The 23,193-nt window shown below is 38.8% G+C and overlaps 1 protein-coding gene across 1 annotated transcript in view; it reads right to left on the bottom strand.

Moving 5' to 3' along the window:
- The window catches only part of cacna1c (calcium channel, voltage-dependent, L type, alpha 1C subunit), a 214,940-nt gene that overhangs the window by 30,639 nt on the left and 161,108 nt on the right, over positions 1–23,193 (bottom strand). The window contains 24 exon segments of the mRNA XM_051959252.1: positions 4,698–4,723; positions 4,726–4,780; positions 8,547–8,657; positions 8,749–8,907; positions 9,446–9,647; positions 9,833–9,914; positions 9,917–9,978; positions 10,077–10,129; positions 10,223–10,330; positions 10,429–10,516; positions 13,411–13,517; positions 13,965–14,024; positions 16,824–16,953; positions 17,121–17,253; positions 17,470–17,539; positions 17,634–17,647; positions 17,650–17,750; positions 18,380–18,494; positions 18,953–19,073; positions 19,271–19,472; positions 19,725–19,876; positions 19,961–20,034; positions 20,519–20,679; positions 22,698–22,724. Coding sequence (XP_051815212.1) covers positions 4,698–4,723; positions 4,726–4,780; positions 8,547–8,657; positions 8,749–8,907; positions 9,446–9,647; positions 9,833–9,914; positions 9,917–9,978; positions 10,077–10,129; positions 10,223–10,330; positions 10,429–10,516; positions 13,411–13,517; positions 13,965–14,024; positions 16,824–16,953; positions 17,121–17,253; positions 17,470–17,539; positions 17,634–17,647; positions 17,650–17,750; positions 18,380–18,494; positions 18,953–19,073; positions 19,271–19,472; positions 19,725–19,876; positions 19,961–20,034; positions 20,519–20,679; positions 22,698–22,724 — 2,413 coding nt within the window.

Below are 23,193 nucleotides of genomic sequence, written 5' to 3'. Positions count from 1 at the left end.
AGCAAATAAAAAGGAAAATGAAAACTTAAAGACTCAAGTAAATATAAGTAGAGGAAGGAAAGGAAAGAAATCTCAAGAATATATGAGAAAAACAAAAGGAAGAAATGAAGCATTTAAAGGGATTCTAACAGGGCCATAAACACACCTTTATGAGCACACACGATGACATACACAGAGTATCAGGTAAATTTATCTCATAACGTACTAACTACACAGTTGTGTATTACAAGACTTTTCTCAGTACTGCTTTTCTAAATATCTAGCGATCACAATGCTAGGAAAAATACTATTTTTTTTTAAATGACAGAGAACGGGCCAAAAGAGTGTATGCACTGATGAGAAACCTGAGGTGGATTATTGTGTGTGAAATGAAAATAGGAAGGAAGGATGCAGGGAAGGAGGATTTCTTTCACATTAGGTGTGGACTAACTAAAGGAGAGGGGAGTGAGTGTTTATCTGGCTGTGATGATTAAGGGCCAGCTGGGTCATTTTACGCTTAATTTGAATCTAAATCTGCTTCAATTTCAAATTAAAATCAGTTCTGACACTGAAATGGCATTGAAATAATTTCGTTATTATATTCTTCATTAAAAAGTGACCCAAAACTTATTATAGAGACTATTTGTGACCCTTGAGGATTTGTGCATGAAGTGTAATTTTAACCAAAATGAATTCAGTAAAAAAAAAAAAAACTGTCAATTTAGAAATAAAAAATACAGTAGTCCTTTCAGTCTGAACTACAGTGCAGATGTGAGTTACTCTAGCTGCAGTTCACTGGATTTTTGAGTTGTTTTCTCACATTGCGCATCATTTTTTCGAGCAAAAACTCCATCAGTTCAGTCATTTCAATGGGCAACATGTGTGTCATGAGAACATTCTTACCCTGTACTTCAGATTCATAGATTTTTTTTGTTTTTAATTTTTGATCCATGCATTGTAATTTGCAGCTGTAATATCGCACCAAATACTTTTCATTTAATGACTAGCATGCTAGGATTAAAAACACACAACAACCTACTGTGAAAGACATAGTTTGAATATAAAGCAAATAATTGGTTGACCTTTAAGGGCTTAAGAAACGCATGAGAGACCCATGTTACCCAGCTTGCATTTCAGGTGAGCAAGCAGCACCGCAAACCAACGAGAGAGAGAGAGAGGAGAGAAAGAGAGAGATAAACATCCATAAAAGAAGAGATAAGTGAACTGAAAAGGCTCAGAGAGAGAAGCAAGAAGGATGAGGAGGAGGAGAGGAGGCATTCCGAAGAGAGAGAAAGAAAAAGAGAAACAGATGCAGTTCATACTGGCATTGTCCGCAAGACACCGCTCAGAGCAAACCACTACCAATCTGTCCACACTACTTCTACTCAAACCAAAACTAAAACGTAAAAGAAACCACACAAGGTTTAAGAAGCTCCCGCAGGTTGCTCGGGAGAATCAGAGACCCAGGATTAAGGAAAAAATTCTGTTTCAATGACCACAAAAATGCAGCTAATCTAAGTCAACTGGCACCCAACAGAGCAGCAAAGTGGGTGCACTCAAATGGGATATTTTGGCTATTTAATATTTACTAAAGGCAAAGTAATAACATTTTAAAAGCTAGCCTGTTACTGCACTTCTCTGCACATTTAGAAAAGGAGTTGGCTGTTGACAAGCTGCTATTATTAGTTTCAAACAGCATTCAGTGTTAAAAAAAAACACTCCCTGGCACTTTTGTGACGGATGAAATGCAGTGGCAGACTAAAATTTAAAATGTCCAAGTGGCAGGGTCCCAGTTTAAAAACAGTCAGAAGTTCTCACAGGATTAAAGTGCGGAGGGTTTCTTAAAAAAGGAAGAAACAAAAAAGGTAACTTGGGCATCTCGTCGCCCAAATTATTAAAATCCACCAGAGGACAAGAGGAAAAGAAAAAAAGAAAGATTTGGGGCATGCTTTTAGGTTAGAGGTGAGAAAGGAAAATAATGAACCATTCAGAAAGAACTGCAAACCAAATAATAACTCAATCAGTCTCTCAGTTAATCAAATCAAAGGCAAACTCCTAACCAAAGTGTTAAGTGTAACATCAGTGACTTGTATAGATGACAAAGGTGTATATCTCTGGCCCAGTGAACCTTTGGGTAACTGATTATTGTTCAACAAATTTCAGTCCAATGCACCAATCATGTTTACAATCTATTTTCAGTCGTCATTGAGTGTCTACATAGATATGTATTTCTTTCTTTCCTGTCTGACTATAAACAACTACACAGTGGTTGGTTCAAGATCAAATCACGTCTTTGCCTGTGAGGCCGAATGATGATACTTTATAATGCAGCAAATTCCTGTAATAACTAAACGGACAAACTGAACAAAACAAATCACATCCAAGTACGGTTTAGAAATTACCCAGTGTTGTTTATGAGCACCCTTGACAGCCTCTCCAGGGGACAAATGGATTCCCTTTCGAAAGGCATGAAAACAAGTGCCAAGCTCATACACCCCTGGGATACACTAGCCTTATTTGTATGCCTGACCAGTGTCGGCTGAGGTGGAGCGTTCCACTACAAGGGAATATACCAGTATACCTGTGTGCATATTCTGCTGCATGGCTTCAAACCAGGAACACTTGAGGGTCTGACAAGATTTCAGGCAAACAATTAATTCGCATGTAGCTGCCGCGGACCATCTTCAACATTAAGTCGACAGTTGTTTCCTGGTTGTTTTCAACAGAAATTAGTCCATAGTTGCTGTGACATATTGAAGGAATACACTTGCTTACTTTGGTTGTGATAGTTAGATTAGAAGCCTGAAGTTTCTTGGTTTAATATGAAGCTATGATCAGTTGACTGAGAGCTCAGCTTAGCATAAAGGCTGGAAACAAGAGGAAACAGCTAGCTTGGCTATTTCCAAAGATTAGGAAAAAGGTAAAACACCAACCTTTAATTTCGAGATTACAGGTTTTGCACAGTTTAACCCAAACAGTGTGTTAAAGTGATAGCAATGGTAAGTTTTAGATGAGCAGCTAGATGACAGACTTGTTCTCATGTCTTAGCGGAGTTAGTCTGGTCTAAAATTTGGTATTTAGCAAACAAATATGATAAAGCATCAGTCTTATTCTCATCAAATGCCTGGAAAGAAAGCCACAAGTGTATTTACTAAAATGGCAAACTATCCTTTGGTGAAAGCAATCTGCTTTATTTAATCAATAAGATGCAATAAAACTAAGCACCAATAGTCTACAATTAACACAAAACACACTGGATTTAGAAGCTGATCCACATAGAAATGAGATGTCCACATTTTCTGACTTACTGCAGCCACCTGAGCTACATTCTTACTCCTGAGGACATTTCTCTGGATGTCTGCAGTTTGTGACGCAAAGTTTTTCACATGGAAGGTGAGCCACCAAAGGGAGTTTTAAATTTTATACTTTTTATATTTCTATATTTTACTAGAAGCACAAAAACTAATTTACAGACAAATGCTTTAGTAACATTCAGCTCTTTGGCAAGTCTGATCATTTTACAAAATCGTTTTCTTCTCAGGCTAAATGAAGTGGAATTCGGTCCAGGCACTCTTTTCCGTTTTGCATGGTTCTTCTTCCAAAGACCGCTCTCAATACCACATGAATAAAACACCAATTGTCCCTGAAGTGTAAATACAATAGACACTCAACATTTGACTTGTATTTTGGATATTCATTCTTATTCAGCCCCACTGCTGACCACGGGCCTCTACGTCGATAATAAATGAATTCATACATACATTTCCATAAATTTCATGGGTCCTGAGTAAATCCATTTATGGATCAAATTGTTCCCCATGTCTGCACATTGCTATGACTGGACAAAAGCACAAAAAAAGAAAAAAAAAGAAAAAACAACTTGTATTTTTCTCATTTGAACTTGAAGTTTAGCAGATGATTTATGAACTCAGAGGGTTTTTGACCTTTGGGTCAAAACACTGCTGTTCAAAAAGGAGATTCTGCATTTGTCGCTTCATTCCATAAATCAGTGTGAGCCTGTTTTTTTTTTTTAAGTCATTACACTAATAGGCCTGGATATAGCACCTTTGTATCTGTCATGCTATACAGTGTCCATCTTGCCAGGGGAATGGACAGTATCCCTTGTGGCAATGATGACAGATCAAATAAAACCAATGTGTAACCAAACCAAGTGCTGAGAAAATGCAGTAGGGTCTATTGACAAATGCAATAGTTTCTGATACTACTGATGCTCAGCAGACCGAGGCATAAATACCTATCTGAAGCAGCTTTAAATATTCAAAAATCCAAACAAAACACTTGTAAATGAGAAAGCTTGGTTTGTAGCCTTATTACACTGTACATTATAAAGTGAGCGACAAGGTACGGGTGTAAGTTAGGGAGAAGTTGACAGAATTAGATGGAGAAAAAACTGTTTTCCAGCCCCTGTTGTTATAGTATATAATCTGCATATTTATATTGATGTTGGGAGGAAACATAACTTTTATACATCTTAAATTGCAAAAAACCCTTCACTGTTCTCCAGCGCAACTGTGCCACATCTGGTTGTTTTATCTGCCAGACGTATTCAGCCACCTCTTAAGTTCAAATATTGTGCAGCTGAAGTTTCCTAATCATTTGAAAGCATGCGAGATGGGTATCAGCGCTCGGTCTGTTTGTGTGTGTGGGAATGGCAGAGCAGGCAGGCAGGAAGGGAGGGAGGGAGTTGGACTACTTACGTTAACCTCAGTGATCGCTATGTCACAATGCTACCCACAACTATCAAGGCATCAAATGTGTTCCATGCATCAACAAAATAATGCTGCATAGGGGTGGACAAAAAAAAAAAAAAAAGGAAAACAACAGAAGAAAAGGACAGAACGTAAGACATTTAAAAAATGGAAAGAACGGAAATTAAAGGAGAGAGAAGAAAAATAAGATAAAAACATTACATACATGAGCACTGGAGTTTTTAGTAGGAGGAGAGAGAGGGGAGAGAGTCAACAAAATTAAACGGCAACAAAAGAAAAGGGGGCAGTCTGAAAGAGATGGACAGCAGAGGAAGAGCAGCAGCGGTCGGTCATGCTTGTCCATGAGAGGAAATGTCAACAAGAACAACAGTAAAGAACAACAAAATCACAAAAAAAAAAAGCCCGTTGCTGCAGTTTAAAAATGGAAAGCTGTGTAAGGCTGTTTGTGATTGGTCAGTGAGTTAGTTCAGTTAGTTAGGGGATCAACCTGAGTGCATGTCACGTGCGACAAATTTAAAAAAAAATAAAAATCAAGAACCCAACAGCATTTGAGACATTGTAAAGAATAAGGAAGGAGGACGCAAGACAGAACCTCGTGTTCGAAGCTAAACCCTGCCTCTGTTCACTTTCTGTGCCCAGGAGAAGCTTTTGTTGTTCAGGAACCCTTGTGGCTTTGGGGGGGATCCTTTGAGTGGCAGCGGCCATCTTGATTTAAGGATGGAGGGAGAGAAGGAGGAGGAAGAAGAAAGAGGGGCAGACGAAGAAATAAGAGAATGAAGAGAAACACACACGACACGGAGAGCCCACAAAGGAGAGTGGAGAAGATAAAAGATTCAGAGGACACGAGACAGAGACAGAGAGGGTGAGACAAGGAGAGTGAGAGGGGGCTTCGTACTTACGTTGATTTCACTGAGAATGCGTTCTATTATGCTGCAATTACGATGAGAATCAAACACATTCCGGGATCACTAAGTACCCCTACACAGGACGAGGTGAGCAAGAGGAGGAGGAGGAGGAGGAGGAGGAGGGTAAGAAAGTAGGTTAGAAGGAAAACAACATCTGCTGCCACTTCGCAGCCCCTATTAAGGAGGTATGAGGTTCTACAGTACACTGAGGAAATCCGCTATACTTGATGAACCAACACATGAAAGAAGGTTTCCATGTGTTATCTGTTCATCGAGTGCAGCTGAACTTCCTGCTCGTTAAGGGACAGTGTGTTAGATCGCAGTTTTTTATGCTTCCACCTGATCTTGGGGCTTCAGCAGTGCTGCGGCAGTGATTACACTGAAAGTCCATTGCTGTTTTACTAACCTTGACTGTGTTACTATTTATTATCAGCACTGGAACAAAGGAAGGCATTATGCAAAACATTCACATGTCTTGAGGCCCAGAGTCATACTATTTTATTCTGTATAATAAAATGATCATCATAATATGGTAAATACAGAAGAAAATCAGAAACCTAAACTTTGGGTTTATTATTCATTGCCATATAGACGACATTCTGAGCTGAACGTGTAGTGGAACAGCCAACATGTGAAAAAAGGGATTTTGAAAACTGGCCTGTAAAATAAATCACATCTCATTGGAGATTGTGGTTGATTGTTTTCCAATATCTCACTCAAATTTCTTATCATTAAGCTGGGAGACTAATGATGTTTACACCAGTGTTACGCAAACAACATTGGAGGGAATATGCCAGTTTTGTGGGCCTAAAGATGGTTGAGCAAGGAAATTAAAAGGATCACTGTCTAATTAGATGCGAATCTTGTAATTTATTATTTTTCAAAGTCCTTGATCTACTGAACAAACCGACAGAATAATTACATAGCTTCGACAAAACCATTAAAGTTCTATGCAACAAATCCAACTCAGTTGTTTGTACCAACAAGTAAATTGGCAGATCCAGAGGGGATACTGAGAGGAGATCAATCTTACTGATCTATTTTAAGCTTCATATCTGTCATCAAGCAGCTGAGGTATCATCAATAGAAAGCAAAAGCTCCCCTTGCCATAATCATCTGCACATTCACATTATGCAGATATGACGAGTATCCTTGGATACTGTGGTTTTAATTTAGGGTTATTTTAAGTCTGAAGAATATTAGTAAAACAGAGCTTGGAATTAGCATCCAAATGCTCAGATTGATTAAATCTGCAAACTAAACACACCAGAATACACACAGCTTTAAAAAGGTGAGTTGCGGTGTAAACTATTGTGCGGGCACAAAAAAAAATCATCCATCAGTAAATCATTAAAAAAACATACTGAGATAATTGAAACCATACAATGCATTAAAAAGACAGAAAAAAACTCATAAAAAACTCAAATAGTAGAAACATCAAAAAAATAATTAGTGCTGTTGTAGCCCCATGGCTGACATGATGAAACCTATTAAAAAGAACAGATTACATAGAATAAACATGTACAGAAAGCAAACGCTACTGGATCTAATTCCTGGTGTGGCTACTACACCTAAAAAAAATGTTAGTGAGTTGGTTTTCTGTGTGAAGACTGTCAAAGGAAAAAAGTTCATCAAAGCAAGTCAAACCATGCAAAACACATCCTAAGTATTGTTTAGTATGGCTTGGGAATGTGCTTTCATGCTGCACTAGAGACATATTCACAACTCTGCTGGAGGAATTTTGACATTCTCATTTAAAAAAAAAAATCTAGAAGTTTAAAACAGTCTTACTTGAACATTACTTAACATTACATACGTACTGCAGTGCAGTATGACGTAGGTTCCCAAACTCTAAAAGGTGTGCACTCTAACTGGGGCAGTTTCTCCGAAATTAATTGCAAATAGTCATCTTTCCTCCATTTTATTATATGAACAAATTTTGTGGAAAAGATGTGGAATCTGCCCTAATTCAGAAAAAATAAAAGATTGAGAGTTCATTATCAGTTACACAACCTTGTATTAAAAAAAACTGACAGTTTTGTGAATTATATTCAACAATTACAGCAATTATCCTCAAGCAAATAACTTCACATTTATAATACAACAAAAATTAATTCTGTCATGCAGTAAAATGACGATACCTGGAGTAGGTTGAATATAGTTCTGAATTTGATAATAAATTAATGATTTGAGCATAATGTCTAAGAGTGATCCTGGCACTGTTGCTAGGGATCCTGAAGGGAAGGCTAAAAAAGGCAGTTTGATTTCACCTTCATATTTCTCCTGCTCAGTTGAGTGTATTAAAAAAGTCAAACAGTAAGATGAATCACAGAGGATTCATGTGTTTTTGACAATGCTGTTTGGTTCAACACAATCACCAATAACTGGAAAACCTTGGTTCTTCAAAAGACTTTTTGATTTACTGTGCAACAACAGAGAAAAGAATCAAATTCAATATTAAACTATGTTTTGCTATTGACTGTGTTCAAGGACTTTCCACTAACCCTGCTGTAATAGGGGGAAACATTCCCATCTGTTACTCTTTAAATAGTTGACACACCAGGAAGATTGTAGCAGTAAAGCCATGCCGCTACATGGCAACAACAGCAGGGTAACAAGGAAGCAGTGAGATTAAAAACCACATGATGCTGTCCACTAATCATGTTTTAAATCCATGGTATTGTAATAGTCATCTGGAGGAAATCAACAAAAGGATTAGGAATATACAGGACAGTAAAACATCAGTTATGTGCAATACATGTGATTCAAAATGTCTGTTTAATTCTTTTTGTTGGCTTTAACTAGTAGCAATACTTAATTGTACATTTACACGATTTAATCTCATTTCATAATCTTTAATTCCACATTGTGCTATTCTGTGCTGTGCTGTACTCTGTGTTACTCTGTTCTGCAGTTAGAGTGCTGGACCTACCCTGGGTTTGAAGGCGATCAGTTTCAGGATCATCTCAACAGTGAACAGTCCAGTGAAGAGCATGTTGAGGATGTTCATAGCATCATTGAAATGTTTGGTCTGCCCATGATGCTGCAGAAACACAAGCAGCTCATTAATGTCCACAAACAATGGCAGTTACAAGGGAGCTGAGCTGCATTTGCTTCATGAATGTGTTGCTCACCTGCATGGCCAAACAGATGGTGTTGAGGAGGATGAGTGTGAACATCAAGTACTCAAAGTAGGTGGAGTTGACCACATACCACACCTTGTACTGGTATGGGTTCTTGGGGATGTAGCGACGCAATGGACGAGCCTTCAGGGCGTACTCCACACACTGACGCTGTAACACACAATACGCTTCTGTGCTGATGTTGTTTCCAAACTCCTCAGTGCCTCTGTACTCAGACCATCATTTTGGAAAAGCTGCTGCGTTGTCTTTTGTCACTCTAAAAAAGCCTTTTCCATTCCCGACTGTTCTTCCATCCTGTCTGAATTTCCATGCTCTTTATGAAACATGGATCATCACAGAGAACACAGCTGCAGGGACTTGGCCTAGCTTCTTGTTTAAGCTTTAGTCACATCTTCTGTCTGAACTGTTGCAGCTCCCTTCTGGCTAGACTCCTGAAGTAGCTCTGCCCCTAAAACTCACGCTCAGCCTCTTCAGATTCATCCATCTCTCACCCCCACTGCCTGGCCTCCATTCTTTTCTCCCTTGTGCCTCCTGAATGACAAAATGACTTTCCCATTTCAGTCAGAACAGCAGAGTCACTCTCTGTCTTCTAACCTGAATACTCCACGTCTGTCTAGCAGAAGACCCTAATTATGCACACACGCGCAAAAGAAATTCACTAATAGCTTCGCCTAAAACACACACTAACCTGGTTCTTGTCCAGCTCGCAGTTCTTATACTCTTGCTCTCCTTGCTCTTGGAATGTGACGATGACGAAACCGACGAAGATGTTCATCATGAAGAAGGCGATGATGATGATGTAGATGATGAAGAAGATGGAGATGACCACGCGGTAGTTGTAGATGGGACCGACATCCTCAGCATGAGAGTCTATGGCCTGGTACAGTAACCTGATGGAGGGAAGGGAATGTAGCACAGAAACAGGGGGAAAGAAGCTTGATATATATCGGAAATAATGGAATCGGATACTAGGACTTTGCTAAAAAGAAGAAGAAAGAGTAAAAGCAAACACAAAATGTTCAAATAATACACATATAAATCTATAGATGCATTGTATTTGTATGTAGACACACACCCTGGCCAACCCTCAAAGGTAGACACAGCAAACAGAGCCATCATGCCTTGCAGGACATCGTCAAAGTTAAATGCACTGTTCTCCACTTTCTATCGGCTTTTTCAGGCTTCCCCACATCACCGTCCTTATACTTGATGTAAGAACCCCTGTGAATACAAACAGACACACACGGATTCACGTGACTGTTCTGGTAGTTTGTCTGCTAAAGAAAGATAAACAAGTCATGTGCAGAAGTTTTTTTTACCTGCAGTCTGCCTGAGTATGTTTAGAGGAGTCGGAGCAGGAGTAGAACTTGCCCTGATGGAAAGACAAGGAAATTTAATACTCAGAATTAAGAAAAAACACACTTAAAAAAAAGAAGCCCCAGGAAAGACAGTCCTCTTTGCTCACCTTAAAGAGCTGTACTCCAATACAAGCGAACATGAACTGCAGTAACGTGGTGACGATGACGATGTTGCCGATGGTCCTGATGGCCACAAACACGCACTGCACAACATGCTAAAAACACACCCAGAATGACGGTGAGTACATAGTGTGTCTGTTTAGTTAAGAAGAGACGAAGCGTGTATTATTAGCTTGTTGCTTTGTGCGCTAACCTTCAGTCCTTTGGCTCTGTTGATGGCCCTCAGCGGTCTCAGCACTCGCAGAACTCGCAGGATCTTCACCACATTAATTGCACTGGACCTGAAACATGCATGAGATTCAGCTACTGACCAGTAAAAATGATTCGAGCACATCTTACTGTTAAAAGGTTGGACCAACACACACATCTGAGAGTCATTTCGGTTGCATCTGTATATTTAATGCAACCTGTGGTGATGTCTAAACACACGAGCTAAGGAAAGTAATAATAATGGTTACATTTATATAGCGCTTTTCAAGACACCCAAAGCGCTTTACAATGAATCCATTATTCATTCGCTCACACATTCTCACTCTGGTGCTGGTAAGCTACATTTGTAGCCACAGCTGCCCTGGGGCAGATTGACGGAAATAAAATGTTTAAGACAGAAATATACTGGACACCTGACGAACAATCACATTAAAGCTCAGGAAGAACAACAAAAAAAAGATACAAATACATTTAAAAAAGAAAGAAAGCAAAGGCATATTTACATGACATAGCTGAAAAAGCAATGAAACTGCTCTTATTACTTAAATATTTCATAGTTGTAACAGAGGAAAGGAGGAAAACACTTACTTTTATGCTATATTTTTGTTAAAAAGTCAAGAAACAGCAACTAAGACAATAGAACAGAGACTTTCTTTGTAGTATAAGAAATTTTGATCATATTAAATGCATATTAATGTCAAGTGTACTTATTGTCCATCCAAACCATGTTTTATACACTTAAAACTTCATAACATAAATCATCCACAACAGATTTTAGTGACAATACATTTGCAGTATCATACAACACACAGAACACACACACATACAGGGACTGACACGTACATACAAGAGACACACCAACATAAAGACATAAACAGACATTTACAGGCAAACATTTGTTGTGCTGTAAGAGAGCGTCAGTACAAGCAAAAGGTCAGACAGTGTGACCTTTCAAAGGAAGTGTTTACATACTAACCAAAAATAATCAAACTAATACTTTGACATTTTGAATTTCGCGATAAATGTTCGGAAAGAGCTTGAACATTGGTTCTTCTGTGATCTGAACTTGGCCTCCCACTGCGATTGTTACTGCTTGATGCCAACAGATATCGCATTTGTGAAAAAGTCTGGGTCTCCTTTACTGTCACTGTGGAAAGATAATAAGCCAGCTGTTCAGATATTCGAAGAACAAATGCAAAAACTTTTTCCCACAGTGTAACAAATGTAGAAGGAAAAGAGTGAATTCAAAATGTCAACGTACATTTTTCAGGGAGTGACTCTATACACGGTTAAAGGAGTGAAACATTAGTCTGTGCTGACTTCGAAACAGAAAGTAAGGGAGACACCCGTTGTGCAACTTTTTTACAGACGAACGTAAAATTTAAAGGAAGTTAAAGGTAGCTCATGTGGAGTAGGATTTTATCAGTCGCATATCACATTCAAAGCAGCTGTGATGAAATCTGTCTGTTAAATTATATTTAAGCCTATTTTTTTAAATGCCTCAGTTGGAGAGACTGACAGGAATAAATTATATTATTTACCAACTCTCTGATGACAAGAAATACACTATATATCTATTAGAAAGGAAAAATAGATTAGGCCCCTCAGATGTTGGCCTGCAAAGTTGCTATAGTTCTTTCATGTGTGCTGATGTTTGCCATATTTCATGCTGTCACACTATGGGACTACTCAGTGTGACAACACAAACAGGCAATCTGTCATATGCGTATACACAGTAGTACTTTTCTATGTGTTATTTGATGAATGCCTATAATTTACACTTGGTTTTTTTAGTCTTTGTAGCTTTGTCAGGTCCTTTCTGTTCCTCTACAGCCGTTTATATAAAACAAAGGGAGATATGTAGATATGCACTTTAAGATATGAAAGTTTTGGGAAGCAATAATAGCAAAATTGCATCACAGAAAAAAAAAGTACAGAAACAAACTACTATGTCATCACAACTCATTTAACTGTGATACACTCATGAAAGATCCCACTCGCTCACTACCTTTAGCAGGCAAAAACCAGAGTTTTAGCATTCCGGTGTCATTTCTATAGCCCAGGAGAGTTCCATTTATCCAGAAATTTGAGCATTGAATTTGACCTGCCCCCAAATCTCTGACAAAAACCAGAAGAACAAACTCATTAATACTAATTAGATATGAAAGGTGATGAGTATGGGAGGACCCAGGATAGTTTACCCAAGAAAAAAACATTCTCTGGTTTACAAACAACTATGCTAGTGCCTATAAAAAGACATTTTGACATGGATCTAGTGCAAAAGCAAGGGTTCATAATCAGAAATCAGTCATTTATTATCATTACACTTTCATCCCGCTAAACTACACTAATCTACACTTTAGCTTTGTCTTGCTCTGGACGTGGCATCAACTAAACTCTCCAAGACCATAGGAACATCAAATCAAAACAGTGACATTTTTACACGGTAAAGGTGAAGGTCTGTTAAAGGGGTTATTAATACGGACTAATGTGGACTTACGTCGAGAAGTCTAGTCTATTAAGGATTAGAGACAGAGAGTGTAGCATAGCATATTAAATATCAGAACAGCATTTCAATGAGTTATTTGCAACAAGAAGCAGAAAACATTTTAATAAACATCACAAAGAGAGGAAGGATTAGGAGTAATGAAGTGTGAAGTTGTTAAGAGAGAACAGAGGGAAGTGTGAAGCATGGGGCAATTTACAAACCAAAACGTTTTTCCAACTTAACCACTTTACAGCTTGATTTGTGTGCACTGTGTCTCATTCAGTAGCCAATGTTTCTCTTGTTTTGAACATAGAATAGCACTAATATATTTTTGCTGATAAGTGGAATGTCTTCAAACATTGTGAATAGTACCAGAATGTGCTAATAATGCCAGAGCTGTGAATGCTGCAAAGTGTCAATTTAAAATGGTACAACAGTGTTTACGACATGCACCAGAACGCTTCATATTGCTCTTACTGTATTCCAGAGGAGATGAGGGACACGCTGACCACCACTAAGTCCAGGATGTTGAAATAGTTTCTGCAAAAGGAACCTTTATGGAGGAAGGCTCCGTACGCTGTCATCTGTAGGGAGTCAAATGAACATACAGCTTAGTAGTGCACACACAGAGGATCAGGAACAACTCCTACAGGAGAGTTGGCTGTATTATGTTTCATGCTGAACAGGAATACAAGGTGTACAAATACTACAAAAACCCATCCACTTATCATCTGTGACCTCTTACCCTTTAGCAGGGTCATAGGGGGTTCCAGCCTCTCACCCCAGGCATACTAGCATTGAATTGCATTATATTTCTATACTACATCTCTTGATACATGTTTTGTATAGTCCTGACACCGTAAATCCTTCACGCTGCCTTGTAACAAACATCAGCTACCATTGTTCAGCAGCATGACAAAATGTCAGCCTCTTACTTGTGAGAAAATGCCAAAGATTGTGAACCAGCAAATTGTGTAATTCACACAGATTATATGTCCCATTCCTCTTTTATTATAAACATCAAATACTACCTTAAGAATGATCTCTATGGTGAAGAGTCCAGTGAAGACGTGATCTGCATAGCCGAGGATCTGAAAATACAACAAACAGCATCATTTTTAGTTTAGATACACTAGTTCCACAATACTTTTGACTAATGCACACCACATAAAAGCATTCCTGAGGTTAAAATATCAGTCCTGCCCATTATGCATTGGTTTCTTGAATGAGCAGGGAAAAATAGGCCGTTATATCATCAGTTGTATTTGCCCTAATAATAAACTGATGACGACCAAGGTTGTACTAAATCTTTTGACCTTCACCTCAGAACCCAATTCAGTGAATTGGTATTCTTGCTAGTTTTTTAGCATCCACTAGGAACCACACAACTTTTCCTTGGCTTGCACTGACCTGTTTACACGGATGAAATAATGAGAAAAACGGGAGGAAGTGCAATTCTTCAGGGATTGAAGCTGAATGTATGGTTAGCTTAGTGCACAGCATACTGAAATAATAACGCTGAGGCCCAGGTCTAAGGCTAATAAATTCCAAATTCATTAAAATAGCCTTTGACTTATCTCATCATTTATATGGACAATAACCTCCGAGACTTCAAAAATCCTTACTACAAAGGGCCAGAGTAGATGGAGGTATGGATTGCCTGATTTTCAGCGTTACTACTGGGCATGTAATATGCACAAAATGTTGTTTTGGGCATTTTATCCTGAGACACACGTGGTGTCTATTGGAGTCTGATTCCTGTAATTTCTCCTTGATGGCTTTGTTGTGTCACCCACAAAACTTAAACCCAAGGAATATACGAACAACCCAATTTGTATCTGCGACCTTGAAAATTTGGCAGCAAATTAAACATAATATACAGTGGGAGACACTTCCTTTGTCATACCCCTATTCGCAACATCTTATTTAAAACCTGCTCAGATGGACACAAGATTTGCTGTCTGGGACAGGCAGGGTTTGAAAACGGTTGGGGATTTCTACATGGAAGGAATTTTTTTCCAGTTTTGAAGATCTGCGGTCTAAATTTAACCTTAAGCCACCTGACTTATTTCGATATTTTCAATTTCGTAATTTCTTAAAGTCAATACTCCTTCGTTCCCTGCTTTAACCTCCTCTTTCAGGTGTAGATCATCTTTACCCACTTGTGAAAAAATCTAAGCATCATATATCTTTTTTATAATTTACTCTCTTCAGACTCATCACCTGCCTTGACTAAAATTAAAACAGAGTGGGAGACTGAACTAGGTATTACTTTTAATAAAGACTGGTGGTCAGCAGCACTTAAAGAAATAAAACTCTGCTCATCTTGTGTGAAATTCAAGTTATACCAATTTAAAGTGGTTCATAGAGCACATTACAGTAAAACCAAACTAGCAAAAAATATATCCAACTCTACGGATATTTGCGATAGGTGTTCCCAGACTCCTTGCAACCACACGCACATGTTTTGGTCTTGTCCAAAACTAGTATACTACTGGAAGTCATACTTCAAAATTATTTCAGAAATATTGGGACATGATATAGAAATTAGTCCTTTCATTGCCATTTTTGGAGTACCCGACCTGGAATTAAATTGTCAAATAAACAAAAAATATAATATCTTTTACCTCTCTCATAGCTCGGCGTAAAATATTATTATTATGGAAAAGTACACGCACCACCCTCCACAACATCTTGGTTAAAAGACACTATGTCTTTCTAAAACTTGAAAAAATTAAATTTTCATTAAGAGGCACCTCTGGAAAATTTTATACGCATTGAACCATTACTTCATTACTTCAAGACAATGACTTGTTTCTCTACTGATGATTGAGTAATCTTTGACTTTATGTACGCTACAAAATGATCTCTCTGTGTCCTTTGTTTCGCTCATACGCATTATTTTCTCTTTAGTAATTTTCTTTGTGTGTGTTTTTTTTTTTTTTTTTTCTCTTTCTCTGTCTTTTTGTTTATGTCTTTAAAGCTGTAAAATTATTTCTCTTCATGCATATTCTTGTAAAATGATTTCTGAAAAATGTCAATAAATTGTGTTGACCAAAAAAAAAAAAATAGCCTTGAAAACAGAACAGAACCTTAAAACAGAGTGTTTTATTTTGGTTTCAGACTAAGGTTAATTGGGGTAAACTAATATACGGTGGTCTCATACCTAAGAATACAATAAAATAGATCTTTATTTGCCCCAGGGGACTGGTGTTTCTTGTTGAGAGAGGAAACAACTTACAAAAACAGATACAGCACACACAGCGCTCAGTCTTTACATTACTCTACAGCTATAAACACTATACAAATAGATGAATAATGCAGTGATGTATTCAACGGCTGATAATGTATGTCCTTCAAATATACAAACAGCGGATGCTTTGTGTCTTTATAGTGATTGTGGTTAAATGTTTATTGCTGTTGCAAACAAACTAAAATAGAACTGTAAGTGAGTGCAATAAATTTGGTTTCTTAGTTAACGTAGTTTAGCAAAACTTGAGAAGTACTTTTTTGAATGTGTACAATACAGTCACTATGCATCCGGAGTTAAAATACAAACACTATAAAGCTTAAAAGGCGCTTCACATCTTATTAATATGAAGTTAATAATAGTTACAGTACTCTGGAAGAAATCTCATTAAGTGTAGCAGGCCACTCACAATAAGCTTTGGTCCCTCTATATGTTGCTGTCAGCTTTAATCCATTTAGTTCAGAATGAATATGTGTGTGGGCAACTAATGACGGCTACAAAGCCTTCAGTCTGTACTGTAATGTATATCTGGTTTTATAAATGTGTGTACTGTATTTCTACTATATATATATATATATATATATATATTATATATATATATATACATACATACATATATATTTAATTTTGAGTGTGTTACCTGGTTTCTGAAGGAGTCATTCTTGACTGGGTCCTCTGCTGCCAGACTGATGCTGCTGAGCAGGATGAAGAAGAGGATGAGGTTGGTGAAGATGTTGTGGTTGACGATCTTATGGCACAGAACCCTGAATCTGTAAAACAAAGTGGTAAAGGGACAGAGTTAGAGAATCATATTTCCTGTACATCACGACTAAAGTAAATGGCAAGAACTGCAGTGAGAAACAGGCAGTGAAGAAAAGGAAGGTGCAGAGGAAGACGAGATAGAAAGACGAGAGGCAAAATGACGACGTCTTCTTACTTGTTGGTGTGGCTGAAGATGAAGAAAGCGCGGGCCTCAGGCATAGGAACGGCCTTCTCCTTCAGCTGGATGTCAGAGAGTGGCCGCGGCCTTGGGCCAACTGGCATCTCTGGCTCATCGTCATCATCGTCTCCTGATGGCGAGGTTGAAGAGGAGATAGGAGAGGAAAATAAAGAGAGAGAACGAAGGAATAGTAATGAGGAAAGTTGGAAAGTTTACATATTCCCTGAGATAATGAGCAGCTACGTGAAACTTCTTGTTAGCTTTTCATGAATCTTTAATAGATGCATAAATGTTCAAATAGTTTGTGTACATATTATACTCATTTATCTGACTGGCTGTTTGTTACCTATGTAATCATTTGCAGGATATGGGTTCTTCTCTTCACTTTCATCTCCACAGCAGTCATCCATGTTGATCTGCAAAGGCAAAGCATCACATTTATTCATCAACTCGCTCTTTTCAACATACTGTACTTGCTCATTCATTCTTCATGCCAGCATATATGTGTACCTTAGTAGCGTGTTAGTCTCTCCATCAGACGTAATAGACTTCAGCTCGATCTTCTCCTTCTTCTCTTCCTCCAGAGGCGGCTTCTCGTTGTCGTGACGCTTCTCTGGACTGGCGAGCCTGAAGAAAGAGGGAGGAAGATGAGATCCTTAGTTTTAGTGTCTTTCCCCTTGCAATGATGGAATGTATTTCGAACACAGAGGGTGGTTCAGCTGCTATGATCAAACCAAAAGAGTAGCGAGCAGGGAAACTACGGTTTTACATTACACTTTCTCCTCAGATCAATACAGGCTGCAACCAAGGAGGCATTTAATGATTTGTGCCACTGATGGGAACACTGTCTTACGCAACTGCACTAAACTCACACATCACTGTTGCTGATAAATTAGCTTTGTAAGCAATAAGACACTAAAAATACCCAATAAAGCTGGTTTAGAGAAGGGCAAAGCAGGCAAATGTCAGCCTGTCTTTAAAAAAAAGAATATGGTCGCAATTGTTAAGCACTTTTTTGTGGGTTGATATCAAGGTGCTAGTATCAGCATCCTTAAATACCACTGGGCATTACTGACTATCCAGGATGCTGTAAACTGAAGCTCTCCCTTGGTGCTATTGAGATTGGCCGAGCTTCCCCTCTGCCTCTCTCTCCCCCTACAACTTCATTTGGTCTTGGCAAGACAAAAATGCCTGGCTCCCTCACACCCCTTACTCTTCCTTATCTCAAGTGCCTCTATTTCTGTTTTCTGCTTTACCTGGCCAGTTTTTTCCTCTCCTTCTCCTCCTCCTCTTCTTTCTGGGCTGATGTCAGGCTCTCAGCATCTGCCAGATTGTCGACAGCGATGGCCAAGAAGACATTCAGGAGGATATCTGTTCAGAGGGGTGATGTTAAGGATGGTGCTGACCCATCAGATACATGAATGAGGCAGGTTGCAAAACACCTCGGTAACTTTTAATCTAAGATCTCCTTATCTGGAAGGTACTGAACTTTCAGCAGCTTGAGGAGAGATGCTCAGTGATCTGCACTAAAATATTTTTGGCTTCAGGAAAGTATCCCCATGCAAAACACGTTTTTTCATCCTGCAACATGCATCTTAAATAGAGACTGGATATCAGATCTGATTTAATTCAAATCACAGTCAGCAACACTGTTACCCATTTGATGGTAGGATTTATCTGAATCAGAGAACAAATTTGACTGTCAATTGTTGCCTCTCAATTGCCACATGCTGATTTTTCAAGTCCCTTCAGCACGTATAACCATTACATCCTCTTTATGTAGGCGGCTGTGTAGCTAGCTAATGTAGAGCCCTGTTGTGGTAGGATACAGTTTCCGCAGATGAAGAGGATGATGAAGTATATGCAGACCAGCATGCCAGGAAAAGATGGACCACCGTAGGCCATGATACCATCATACATCACTGAGTTCCAGTCCTCTCCTGTTAGGATCTATGGAGAAATAAAAAGAGTAAAAATCCCATCTGCATAAAGAAAATCTGAGAAAGTAGTCGAATGAAAGTGAAACATTACATTGAAATTTACACTTAATTATACGTCTTTTTGTTCCGTACAAAGATGCAAAGATCTTAATTTGTGCGACAAAAACTGGGAATGGAAAGCCACTGTAGCATCGGTAGTTTCATTACCTGAAACACGGTGAGCAGAGACTGGGGAAAGTTGTCGAAGGTGCTGCGTCGAGTCTCGTCGAAGTTGAATTTCCCCCCAAAGAGCTGCATGCCCAGCAGGGAGAAGATGATGATGAAGAGGAAGAGGAGGAGCAAGAGGGAAGCAATGGAGCGGACAGAGTTTAGCAGGGAGGCCACCAGGTTGGACAGGGAGTTCCAGTACCTAATGCAGAGAATGAAAAACTCTGTGAATGTGCAAAAATAAAAGTAGACATGTAAACATTTATCTCTTAAAAATACACATCCAGGCTGACTTGACTGGCCCTAAAATGCATCACTGCCCTCTTGTGACCTGTCAGCGCACCATTCTTTGTGCATTCAGAGGACAACTGGTGACACAAAAGTTGCTATTGTCTTTGCCTGAAGTCTGTTTATTAAATGCCAGCATTAAAAACTTCTCAAAATCAGTAATAACCTGGTTATTTTGAAGATTCTGAGCAAGCGTACGCAACGTAACACAGAGATGCCAAGAGGAGACATAATCTTTGTTTCCACCAGAATGGTCTCAAGAATCCCTCCACATACTACAAAGCTGTCGAACCGATTGAAGAGCGACACGAAGTACGCCTGTGGGGAACAAGAGAGGAAGTTCAAGTGGTCGAATAAAGTCAAGAGTGTAGATTTCACATTGACTTTTTTTTAGCTTCCTACCTGTAGGCCCAGACTGTACATCTTCAGCAGCATCTCACCAGTGAAGAGTGCAAGCAGAACCTTATTGGCTATGTCTGGGGGAAAGGGAGAACAAATAAACTGAATCCAAATTTTGATGGCAAGAAACTGTATGTAGATGAATGATTTAGCCTAAATGTATACATACGCTAATGTTTAAAAGTTTGGAGTCACCCAGACAATTTCATGTTTTCCATGAAAATTCACACTCTTATTCATGTGCTAACATAATAGCAAAAGGGTTTTGTCATCATTAATTGGCCTTTCAACACCATTAGCTAACACAATGTAGCATTAGAACACAGGAGTGATGGTTGCTGGAAATGTTCCTCTGTACCCCTATGGAGATATTCCATTAAAAAAATGATCAGCCATTTCCAGCTAGAATAGTCATTTACCACATTAACAATGTCTAGACTGTATTTCTCATTAATTTCATGTTATCTTCATCGACAAAACTGCTTTCTTTCAAACATAAGGGCATTTCTAAGTGACCTCAAACTTTTGAGCGGTCATGTATGCGGGGGTTGTGTAATGCACCTTGTACGTCGGTTAGCCACTGAGGCTGCTGGTGATGCTCAGAGGCGATGGTCAGAGTGTTGAGGAAAACCAGGAAGATGACCAGCCAATAAAAAACCTGTGATTTGACTGCTGCCCGGCACTTCCTTCTACACAGCCTGTTCCACCTCCGAGAGTAGCGACTGAGAAGGAAGAAGGAGAGATTGAGGCAAGGGAAGATGAGAGAGAGGAGAGTTCAGGAAATGGTGAAAGAGAGGGAGGAGGGTCAGAGATAGTGGGATGGCGAAGAATAAGATGGAAAGTCAGATGAGGATGACAAGAACGATAGAAGAATAGCGAAGACCCACGAGCGTAGAAATTTAAAAAAAGAGTGATCAAAAGAAACAAGCGGAGAGAGTGAAAAACAAAACAGCGGAGGAGAGAGAAGAACAAGAAAGAATCAATTAGTCTGTCTACAGAATAGTGATGACACCACCCCTCGGCCCGTGGTTGTCTGTTGTCTGAGAGCAGAGCTGTGGAACTGAGTTAGTCATCCTCAAAGACGCTTGGCACCAAGAAGGAGCCAAAATGAAGAGCTTTGTTGCAGAATGAGATATGCACCATTTGAGAGAAAATAGGAGCACTTGTTCTTACAAAATGATTGAAGGGACAAATTTAAAGTGAAATGTGTTATATTGTGATCCACACTTCAAGGCAAATACATACTTCAAAAGAAGAAGTGGCTCATTTTAGAGTGGCAAACTGTTTTTTTTTTTTGTTTTGTTTTTAGAGAATTCAATATGTCGTCAAGTTTTTTGCACTTTCTGTGCTTGCTACTGCGTAAAGTTAAAGTTATTTGTTTCACAACTTGGGGTCACATCTATGTCAGAGGGTCTTAGCATTTTCTTTTCTTTTATTCATACATGTGTACCAATAAACTCACAGCTATGATTTCAAAATCATTCTTTTCTTGAATCAGTGGCTTCAAAACAGGCAACTGGATCTGATTGTAGCATCAAAGTCAATACTCTTGTTAATTTCATCCATAGGTGAAAGTGTAGGTTGAAACACATTGCAGCTAAGTGTAGTGGAGCTCTGGCAACATGTAATTAAAAAAAACGTACACAAATTCCTTCCAAATTATCTTGAAAGTTAATAAGAAGATGTTAATTTGGTTGTTGTGAAAGGAAAAAATAAGACAAGCATCCAAGACAATCCTCATACTGTTGAGATAAATTTTACTGCTGAGATAAAATTTTGTATCACACTTTTATCTCTCTGTATTTATGCCTATCCATTTCTTCTCCCTGACCCCTTTGTTCATGCAGGGATATTCGTCATCTGCTTTAACTGCCGATCCTTTAATTCAACCAGATCAACGCAGCTCGCTCTCTGCCTATACAAAATTCATGTTTGGCATGTCTTCTGTTTGAGCACGTGAGAGCTGTTTAGAGCCAGTTGTGGCACACAGCGGCTTCTGCCATGATGCTCACACTGAATGTTACATGAGACACGAGTCACAACACAACACAAGCGGACATGCATCCCTACACTGAGAGGCGTGTCGTTTTTTTTTATTGTGTTTTGTTTGTACTCGATGGATAGACTCTTCTTAAAGCAGCCTGTGCCACTGAAATTTGTTGATATTAACATGTACAGAACGGAAACAGTTAAAGGTGTGCAATATGTGTGGCCTCTGTTGACAACAATCCACTTTATTGTTTAGAAAATGGCCAAATCTGTTTAAAGGAATAGGCTGACATTTTGGTAAAAGCCGTTAAAACAATCACTTGTTTCTCATCATGATGTAGATGAGATGATTGATATGCGTACGGTCTTTGAAAGGCTACAGTCAGCAGCTGGTTAGCTTAGCTCAGAGGGGGAAACGGCTAATCTTTCTCCAAAGGTAGCAAAACCCTAATTTCTTGTCGTCTTTGTGACCTGGCAAAAACTTCCTGGTATCCCTGAGTCAAGCCAAGAAATATTCTGGCATATAAGATGGCTACAATAATGATCTTCTTGTGACACTCTCTGCAAGAAAGCTAATAAGTGTATTCTCCAATATGTCAAACCATTTCATCAAAGAGCAAGGCGACATCAGTTTGTCTGTTTCTTGTACTCGCCTGTTCACAAACACACACACGGCGAACATACAGATACCACAGCATCAGAGATATTAGAAGAGGTGAATTAGAGACTGCTGGAAACAACATGTACTAACCTGAACTTGGATTTGGAGATCCTAATTCTGGAACACAGAAAACAGAATGGATTATACATACACACAACACACATACAGACAGGTACACAACATGAAAGGGGTGATTTGAGAGGAATAAAGGGCATTAAATGTTCTTTTTTTTCTTGACTGACCTTTGCTGGTTTGAGTTAGCAAACATTTCCGACTTTAGTCATCAAATATGCAACCACAAAGGGAATTGATCCTTTCTCTACAAAACCACAACATCAACAACAGCACATGTATGCAAAAAGATCCATTTTGATGCACGTAGTGGTAACTGATTGTGAGTGAGATATAACAAGATGAACATCATTATTATCGCCCGCTTTTTTCTTGAACAAATCACCCCCCTGCAAACACATATACAGTGGCATCCAGTCAAAAGAAAACAGAATATGTTTGGATTTCCTCCAATCAGTCTTGGTGTGAAAAAACACAATTTAATAATAGAAAAAAATTGTCTGTTGATTGTTCA

The sequence above is a fragment of the Acanthochromis polyacanthus genome, chromosome 1, assembly GCF_021347895.1.
Source record: "Acanthochromis polyacanthus isolate Apoly-LR-REF ecotype Palm Island chromosome 1, KAUST_Apoly_ChrSc, whole genome shotgun sequence".
Lineage (NCBI taxonomy): Eukaryota > Metazoa > Chordata > Actinopteri > Pomacentridae > Acanthochromis > Acanthochromis polyacanthus.
Note: the sequence above shows the minus strand (reverse complement) of the source record. Positions and strands in the feature narration are given on the sequence as shown.